The following is a 10,189-nucleotide window of genomic DNA, read 5'->3' on the forward strand; positions in this document are numbered from 1 at the left end:
TTATGATTTTATATTGTGGGTTTCTGTATCTTGGAAACCGACTCTTTGTGAAGCAGGGGGTAAGGCTGTGTACATTTGCCTCTCTCAGCCCCTGCAATAGCAGGTGCCTCTTGCACTTGGTTGCTCTTTTTAGTGTAGGTTTCTGTATATTTGCCCCGGTTTGTTGTTGTATCTGCAATTTTCTTGTTCTACATCAGCATAAATTCACATTTAAACTCACATATAAGCAAAATATCAGTGATTCAGTTTGTTTATTTGTAACAAAGCTGGATTTGATCTATCGATATCTAAAATGGCAAAGTGTGTTCTTGGCTGAAGTCTTAATTAGAGTATGCACTTAATTTGCCTCCATTGAGTTTGATCTGACCTCTGTGCATATTAACTATCGAAGAGCATAAACCGGAAGGATTTGTGGTTTGTGGGGTTGGTGAGGCCAACCCTAACAAAGTCCCGAACACTTGAACAGCATCTGGAAACATTGGGAATGACATTAATGGAGTTTGGAAAGGAACCCGGCTTGGTCCAACGCAGATTAACATAAATTTGGGTTTTTTTAATTCGAGCTGATCAGGTGGGTTATGGAGTAAATCTCAGGTTCCTGCGGTCCCAAGTCCTGCAAGCTCCTTTGGTAAGTGTCCAATTCAAAACTCAACACCAACTTGAGTTGATTCCGGCGAGGCATTGTCATCCCATACTTTCTGTAAAGTGTGAAATCAAACATGGAGCCCACCTTGGAGGAGGGCCATAGGGTGGATGAACGAGTACATGCCAGTCATACTCATCACGGTTTTAGGTTTTAGGTATTAGTATTGGATTGGCTGACAGATACCTATTGATACGGATTGGCTGATATGGTATGGACATATATTTTTTGTTTGAAAATGATACTTTGATCCTATATTGGCTCGACATGGTTGATACATATTGGTACAGCCGGAGACTGATACTCAAAAACCCTTGATAAGTTGAACCCATGTTTTCCTTCACCCATGGTGGAGAGAATCACTTCTTAGGGCCGGTTGGAATGTGTTTCTAGAACATGTTTTTTTTTTTTTTTGTTTAAAAATGGAAAAACATCTCAAAAACTGTTTGACTTTTCTGTTTTGTTTCACTTGTTTTTTGAAAATAGAAATAGAAATTTATGCATATTTTTATGTCTAGAAAAAACTATATATATATATATATATATATATTTTTAATGTTTCTAGAAGCAAGTGGAAGGGATAAAATTTTTGAAAATCCTGATACTTCACTCGACCTACCCCAACCCAATCTATTGTTGAACCTTCCCGCTATCCAGATGCGACGATTCCAATTTAGTCGTGCGAAGCTCACAGTTTTGATTGCCTTAATACGTTTGAAGTTCATCTCCATGAAGCATACCTGTAACTCAATTGTCATGCCTTCACTTGTGAGCTGTGTGTCTATAACATCGTGTTTTCACTCGTGAGCTGCGTATCTATAACTTTGTGTCTTCACTTGTGTCTTGAACCTGATTACGCTATTGAAAACATTTTGGGAAATAGAAAAATCAAGCATTTTTTTTTGCAATTTCAAAAGCAGAGAAACAGAAAAAATAGTTTTTGTTGTCTCTAGACACAGGAACAAAATCAAACAGCCCCCTAATTTGTGGGAACGGACCCTTTAATTGAATTGAGATCAGTTCATGGACCTTCAACAATTGGGGTGGGAGTTAAAGATAACATTAACTATTATAGGAATCTAAATTGACCATGGATGATGAGATTGACCCAAGAAAACTTTTTCCTAATTTTTTTTTGGTAAGAAAAATCAAGAAATAAAATTAAAAGAAAAAGTGTCCATGTCGCCAGATACAACTTTCTTAGTTTTTTCTACTCTGGCCTGATTTGCTCAATTATGGGATGCTCAATTATGGGCTCTACTGATGTATAAGCTCAATCCTGTTTCAAATGACTAATCTTAGTACTAATTTATACGACTTAAGAGCTAATTAATAAAAAAAATGCACGATTTCTTCTTTAGCATGTGGGAGTGGGGTGATGACAGAGAAAGTTAGTATCCCTGAAGTTGAAGACCATGCGGGGGGTCATGGCTTGCTTTTGTTGTTTTTTTCCTCCCTTTCTTAAAAGTCCATATCACTCGTATATAAAATTGGGGAGAATGATTATTATGACGTCAATGTGTATATTTCTATGCATGTCTTCTCACATTTTATTTGGGGGCATCGCACACTCTCTCCTCATTAAAATCTTGTATTGAACGATTCGATTTCCCATCCTCTCATTGGTGAGAAAATACAATTTGGATATGATAGCAAACCCTTGTACAATAAAATGAACCACAAACATGTACTAGTTGGTGCTTTTATTTCTCACTCAAAATAAGGAAGTTCTGAATTGGAATTCAAATTGGGAAGTGATGATTAGTTAAACAAAAAAATGTATATACATATATAGGATTGTAATTAGATTTAGGCATTATGTGAGAAGGCTGTGCCTCAATTCAGCCCAAGTGGAATATCAAAATCAGAGCAAGCAGCCATGAGAATTAGCTGGTCAAGAAAGAGTCGTGTGAAGGCCAGAAAAAGATAATGTGGTCCAACGCATCTAGAGGAATGGGAGACGAGTCCTTAATCTCTAAAAATTGGGTTAAGATTTCAAGAGATTGTGTTATGTGCAAAGGCAATGCTATTTGTTCACTTCCATAGTGCAGAGATCATATACTATTTTTTTATGCATAAAGCTTATACACATTCTTGTGTTGTTTACTAAAAAGGTATGGGAAAAGATTAGGCACGCTACTGAGTTATATGCATAGTTCCGTCATGCCAATGCTTTTGCAACACATGGAGCAATTGGTTGGCAAAGAAATCTCATATGCAACTAACCCCATATGGCCATGTGTAACATCGAGCAGCCAATGATCCAACTACCTACATTGATTGGCCTGATAGCTTCCATGACACCATAGTAATTTTATTGAGAGAACTATAATTTTTTTGGTGGTCATATGACGGGAAAACACTTTCAACAATGAGTTGGAATATCTTCTCATCAAAAAAAAGAAGAAGAAAGATTTGAAATATCTAAGGCAACTTTTGGCAGCTATATGCATCTAAATGATATTTAAAATATGGGTCAATGTTCTCCGTTTGTGAGCAAAGGTTGTGCCAGCACTTTTCATTCCTTGACTCTCTCTCTGGGTATGAAATGACCTCATTGCCTAGAGGAGAGAGCTAGAGGAGAGAGATAGAGCAGAAGGTGTTTATACAGAAAAAAAATCCTTTGCCACCCCACACTGGTGCGGTGAGGCTCTGGACGGTTGAAAGCACATCTGGGTGTGTGCGTGGGTGCTCCCCGATGTGCTTTCAACTGTCCAGAGCCTCACCGCACTGGTGCGGGGAGGCAAAGAATGATTACTCATTGATACATCCTCCACTCTCAGACAGAGAACTATTGCCCTTAAAATATTACTTAAATAAGTTAAAAATTACTTGAAGAACAATAATTTGTGTCGCAAACAATGGGTTGAAGGCCTCCTCTTTGTATGGGTCCCCATTTTTAAGAAGTGTATGATTAAGAGAGTAGCTTTTCAATCTACAGAATCGTCTTTTATTCTTATGAAAAAAAAAAACACTTAGGATCTACACAAAGATGAAGTTCCCTGACCACACATATACTTGTTTTTATGATTTTTAATTAATTTCAAGTAAAAACTACAACATCATCCAGACCTATAACTTAAAATGAGTTGTTTAAGTACTCTAAGTTGTTTTTTTTTTTTTTTTTTTTTTAAATATACAACCTTGTGTCGATCCATCAAGAAAGATTTTCGCAAGCGATCAATGAGTCAATATCATTCCAAGACATTTGCATTCTATAAAAGCTGACGGAAGCACTGTCAAACCCTTTTGTGAAAACTTTGTTCTAAGTTCTAACGGCTGAGAGACATGGCTATAAGTAGTCCTATTCACAAGAGAGTACCCGTTTTTGTCTTGACAACAATGAGTTTGTTTCTGAAATAAAAAATCATTGTTTTTTCATAATAATTTTTTTTTTTGTTGTATGATATAAAATTTTCTTTCTAATTTCTCTATCACTTGCATTGCAAGTTTTTCACGGATCTGACTCTTCTCCAACGATTGCATTTTTCAATGCCTCTCCAACGATCATTCAAGGATTAGAGGAGCATTTTTACACATCCCAATACCTAAGAATATGTCTCCAAACCTTCTTAGCCCTTAGATGGAATCAAAGAATCGTTGGTGTTGGAGAATATCCACCAAGTTGATTGTTTGTGCATTAATCAATCAAATGATTCCGAGATGTCATGTCAGATTCTCTTTCCACGGCTTCCCTTAAATTGACTTTTCAAAGTTTTTGATCGGAGTGGGCAGTCCAATGGTCTCGTGTTGGATTGTTGAGGAAGAGAAACACAGAGCATACTATTGGATTAGAAACGAAAAAGAGTTGTTGATGTGTTACTGACAGGAAACTAGAATAGACAGGTGGATTGTTCCCAGTGGTGAATCTATCAAATTATGTCCCCTTAATGCTGAAAGCAGGTCAAGGATTTAATTCATCGCCAGTATCAGTTGCCGCAAATATCAATAATGGTTTTTCCACCAAAAAAAGAAAAAGAAAAAATATCAATACGGATTCCGTGATTCGTATAATCCGTATCGGTCTCTATGAAACCGATTTTAATAAAAAAATTATTTTTTAAATACGATATTGGTACGTACCTACATCCATGATGTGAAATAAACATTTAGGCTAATAGTTGAGGATATGAGCTTGGTGCAGGTCTTTTTTTAGAGGCGGCAGCTGAGATCCAATGTCTCAGACCACCTCGAGGCATGTGCTCATATATAGGTTCTATGTCAGAGCACTCTAAGGCATTGAATCTGAGTTATCGCCTCTTTTACACAATAGAAAGACAAATGAATATTTATGTTTAGATTTTAAAATGCTTCAATATATATAATGTAGAAAACACACCATAACAAAAGAACAGAGATAAATTTTTTTTTTTAGTTTTATGCCTAAATAAAAGAAAAAAAAAAAAATCAAACAATCACACAATACAAGATATACCTGATTTCTCTTGCAAGTGCGAATAGGGTTGCACTTTTCTCCTTGCCTCTATTCCTTTTTAAGTCTAACCCTAATAATCACCCATTTCTACTAAATTAAAGGAAAAAAAAAATATAAAGGCACAATTTTCAAAATTATTCTATGTTTTAAATCCCAAAAATTATATATTTTTAACTTTCTTTTGAAAATGGTTCACAACCTAAACCACAAAATACAAGACTTCAATCCTTGGCCGAACAAAGGTTGAACAGAACAGAACAGAAGCAGAAATAAGCCGATTGAAGCTGAAAAATTTGACTGATTTATATTCGAAACCGGTTCGAACCAACGGGTTGACGCCCACGGTTTTGCTATTATTGTTTAGTGATTGATAATATTGATAATGGCAAAATTAAAAGACGAAAAGGGTGAACAGGAGAACATAAATGGTCTGTTTAATAATAAAAAATGAAATTAAAAATAAGATTAAGGTGTACCTGGGGGTTCTCCAACCTAGGTATTCGATACCTTCATGTCGGGACTCGGGACGGTGACGTGTTCTCCCACTTCGCATTTCCTGATGCGCACGTTACCCACACTTTTATGTTTTCTTACTGTATACTGTTACTCCTTCCCATTCCCTTCCATCTTCCCTTCCCTTGTTTTTATTCTTAGCTCTCTACCTCCACTTCTCCCTCACTACCACCACCAGCCCCCACACATTGTTATTACCCCTCTCTCTCTCTCTCTCTCTCTCTCTCTCTCTCTCTGAGCAGGTACCAAACCCCTCTCTCTCTCTCTCTCTCTGAGCAGAGGCCAAACCTGTCTTTTACAAACCAGAGAGAGAGAGAGAGAGAGAGATTCCAAATTTCCAATAATAAAACCAGGGAAAACTTTTTTTAGTTCCAAGTTGCCTGGTGGTGACTGAAAATAACCAAATTAAACCTTCCCCACTAGTAACAAAAGAAAAAGATCAAAACCCTTCTCACTTGGTTTTTTCTTAAGAAAGGAGAGAGAGCGAGAGAAAAAAGAGAGTTTTCAGAGCGAATCTTGCAAACCCCATATTATTAAGAGCTCAGAAAGTGAGATAAAAATGTGGTGATGGGCCTGATGGCAATGGTAACGGTTTCCTCCTTATATACTCTTTCTTCTTCTTCTTCTTCTGATGAACTGAAGTACTGTTCTTCTTTCTGTTAATCCCCCTATCGTACGCCAAGGGTGAGGTTAGTTAGTTATCGTACGCTCCTTGTTGTCAGAAGACTCAGAATGCGCACCTCAGCACCTGTTTGATGCTGTACTTGCCGTATTTGGAGATGCAAAGCAAAGCTAAATCCAAAGCTCATAACACAGAGCCTCAGACCATCTCCTTTCCTTCTTTCCTTCTTCCTGCTTGGTTTTCATAATCTCAGTTATAATAAAAGGAGTAGAAGTGAGTGAATGAGACTGAAAGGTAACTCAGATAGAGAGAGAGAGAGAAATAAAGAAAGGCTTAGAGCTACCAAATGCTGAAAAACAAGAAAAGGGTCTCACTCAGAGACTTTCTCTCTCTTAACCCAGCAGCAAAAGTGGAAGAAATATATAGAGGTTCATAGTTCAAACACGTAACAGCGCTTGGGCGGTGGCTGGTCTTGAAGTGATAGAGAAGAAAGACAGTGCTCTGGATTGGATAGGATTTGTTGGGAGAACGAAAGAAGCAAATCGAGAGACTTAATTTATCCATTTAATTTCTCAGACACACGACTTGTTTCAGTGAATTGAGTGCAACACTCTCTTAGACTGGAGCTGAAGTGCAGGTGAAGCAACACTTGGGCCTTTTTGTTCTTCTTTCTTCTTTTTTCCTTTATGTTTGTTTGTTGTTGGATCTCATTCTCATTATTTTACAGATTAGGGTTTCGTGCATAAACAAAAAGAGAAGGCAACGCATGTGAGTTCTTATCTACTGCAATTCCGCCCAAGAGATAAGATTTTGGATTTTATATATCTGGGTTTTGGAGTGTTTGTTCATCCATCAAGATCATCATACCAAATCCCTAATAAGTGGTATCAAGCAAAAGGTTGTGATAGAGCCAAGAAAAACAAAAAAGAGGGTTTGATACTAAAGGAGACGAAGAGCTGGCAAATAGGTGGTGGGCTGGAAACGTTGCGTTGGGAGGAGTCGACCCGGCCTTGTCGGCGGCTCCATCCCTTCGCCTCTGTTACCCTGATGACGACAATGGGGGTTTGGGTCCGCTTGGATCAATCAAAAGAGAGAAGGAGCTCATGGACAACACTACCAACAACAGCAATGGCAGCAATAGCAACCCTAACAACCCGGAAGACGACGAGAGCAGAGACAACAACAATAATGACGCAGACGCCGAAGACCAAAGTGCCGGCGGCAACGAAAATGTCGAAGGCGGCTCCGGGAGGAGGCCACGTGGGCGACCACCGGGGTCCAAGAACAAGCCGAAGCCACCCATAATCATCACCAAGGAAAGTCCCAACGCTCTTCGAAGTCATGTTCTCGAGATCAGCAGCGGCAGCGACATCGCCGAGAGCCTCAACACATTCGCTCGCCGCCGACAGCGTGGGGTTTGCATCTTAAGCGGTAGTGGTGTAGTCACCAATGTGACCCTCCGGCAACCATCTGCGTCAGGAGCTGTTGTAACCCTCCACGGACGCTTCGAGATACTCTCGCTTTCTGGGGCTTTCCTTCCGCCGCCTTCGCCACCAGGAGCGACGGCGCTGGCGGTGTATCTGGCCGGGGGACAAGGGCAGGTGGTGGGTGGGAGTGTTGTGGGTGCGTTGATTGCGTCTGGGCCAGTCATGGTGATTGCCGCGACCTTTACCAATGCGACTTACGAACGGCTGCCGCTGGAAGACGATCCTGCCGGCGCTGCCGGAGAAGGACTGAATTCGGGGACGACTGGTGTTCCAGTTTCTCCTCATGGTGGTGGTTTAGCAGATCCATTGACAATGCCTATCTACAATCTGCCCCCAAATCTGATGCCCAATGGTCAGATGCCACAGGATGTGTATTGGGGTAGTCCTCGTCCACCTTCATCTTATTGAAGCACTTCAACTACCATGACAATGTGACATGGAAGTATGGAACCAGACTAACATCCACAGACAGAGAGAAAGAGAGAGAGAGAGAGAGAGAGAGGGAGATAGAGAGAACTGATAAGTGAAACCTCTCTCTTTCATATTCCTCTCCTTTGTTTATTACTTTTGGGTTTTCTTGGACATGTAACATACAAGCAGGTGGACACTTTGTTGTTTTCATTCCAAACAGTCTGAATTTTGTGAATGTGAATCTGAGGATGTTGTTGTTAGGTTACTCTGGCGCATGCTACTTTGTGTTTCATAAAGTACTTCTTCCTTTCTACAGTTTCTCTATTTGATTGTGTAAGAAACTCGTTTTGTACTCATGTTTTGTAGAAAAAAAGGGATAAGAGAAGAACTGTCAGAATTTGGAGTTTGGAAATTTGGAGCTCCTGAATCTCATCTTAAAGTTATTGCGCAAATTGCATTTCTTCTTCTTCATTCTTTGTTGTCAAACCCAGTAAGTAAACATACTTATCTTTGTTTTTAATATTCTTCTGTGTTCGTCATTTTAGTGAAGGTCTTTCATTTCACCTAGGTTGTAGTCTATGAGAAACTTAATTACGAAAGAGAGAGCTTTAGAGTGTATTCCATCAAAGGATGCTATTAACCTTCACTCACTCCATGGGTAATTTCACTTTCCAAAGAATTATTGAGACCATCACTAATGGTAAAGTTTTTCATTCATCTAGACTTGTCCCAAATTTGTGGTTTTAATCCAAGAAATTTTAGACTTGCTGAAGCTTTAGAGTGCATTCTTTGACATCAAAAGATGCTATTAACCTTCATCACTCCGTGGGTCTTTTCAGCTTTCCATAGAATTCTTGAGAGCTTCACTAATGGTAATAAAATTATCCAACCCATTCTTGGTAATTACAATGTATTTTGGATATGTCTTGTTCTTTAGAAGCTGGCCATCTTGACCATCTAGTATACCTCTTGTTTGCTTTGTGCTTTTTCATTCCTTTGATTCCATTCTATCTCCTTGTCTGATTCACTTAGAATACATTTTTGTTAAGATTATGTAGTATATAGGGAATGCAAAACAATCAATGGGTCTTTCTACTAAGTTTACTATGAATTTATCTTATATGTTGGATGTTGGACCTTTCTAGCTTATTTCTATTAGATGGTCTTCATTGAACTCGCATATATATATATATATATATATATATCTCGAGGCCAGTAGAAATTACTTTAATTTTGCTTTCCTCCCAAGTATATTTACATGCAGATGGACTGACAACTTGAGAAATGTAGTCAATGAACATGTAATTCTTCATTCAAATATGAGTGTCATGGCCACAACCATACATAACAAGTACTGGAACACTTTTTCAAGGTATGGATGGTTTTTTAGGTGGAATTGAAGTTGTGCCTAAATGATCAGATTAAGAATGAAAGAAGAAAACAAATACAAAATTTATCGACTAGGAATTGAAGTCCAATTTAAATTGTGTGTTCAGTCAAATTGATATGAGTGAGGTTCAAAACTTGTTGTCAAGATCAACAGTAGATTTGTGATGTTATGCAATACTTCTACCCATTAGTTGGCTATACAACAGCCATACTTTATAACTTCGTTTTTTTTTCTTTTGGTAGACACTTTATAATTTCACAATCCCTTGAAAAAGAAAGAAAATTTGTTGCAGTCAACTTGTAGTTGGTCATTGTGATGGCAATATAAGAATAAGGATTTTGATAAAAATTTAGTGGAAGACTTGTATAAATCCTATGCATAATGTTAATGGCTCATGAATAGAGAAATCATTTGATGTGAAACTAGTATAGAACAAATTAAAATCCAACAACATATAAACAATGTAAGCAAACAAACAACTATTTTTTTATTTTTAATTTTATTTGTTGGGTGCAAAAAAATTGTGATCTAAAATAGACAAATATCTACATATGATTCACCACCAAGTGTTACACTCTCAACTAAGGTTGATCCACACCAAGGCCTCACGAATCCAATAAAAAGAGGACATAGGGAGTGTAAACCAAACAAAGAATCACCAAACAAAATTTTCCTCTCATAAAAACCC

The 10,189-nt window shown here is 38.2% G+C and overlaps 1 protein-coding gene across 2 annotated transcripts in view; it reads left to right on the forward strand.

The window, feature by feature from the left end:
* Window positions 1-5,920: 5,920 nt before the first annotated feature.
* Window positions 5,921-10,189, forward strand: part of LOC122058303 (AT-hook motif nuclear-localized protein 23-like) — an 8,657-nt gene continuing 4,388 nt past the window's right edge. Inside the window, exons 1-2 of one of the 2 annotated variants that reach the window (XR_006133717.1) lie at window positions 5,921-6,850; window positions 6,941-8,202. Coding sequence is in view for 1 of the 2 variants with exons in the window: in XM_042620931.1 (XP_042476865.1) it covers window positions 7,317-8,108 (792 nt within the window). In the remaining variant the exon portion in view is untranslated. Of the gene's footprint in view, window positions 6,851-6,940; window positions 8,436-10,189 lie in introns of those variants that run through there. The other variant, XM_042620931.1, reaches the window with a different exon arrangement.

This window comes from Macadamia integrifolia, chromosome 12 (genome assembly GCF_013358625.1).
Source record: "Macadamia integrifolia cultivar HAES 741 chromosome 12, SCU_Mint_v3, whole genome shotgun sequence".
In the NCBI taxonomy this organism is placed as follows: Eukaryota; Viridiplantae; Streptophyta; class Magnoliopsida; order Proteales; family Proteaceae; genus Macadamia; species Macadamia integrifolia.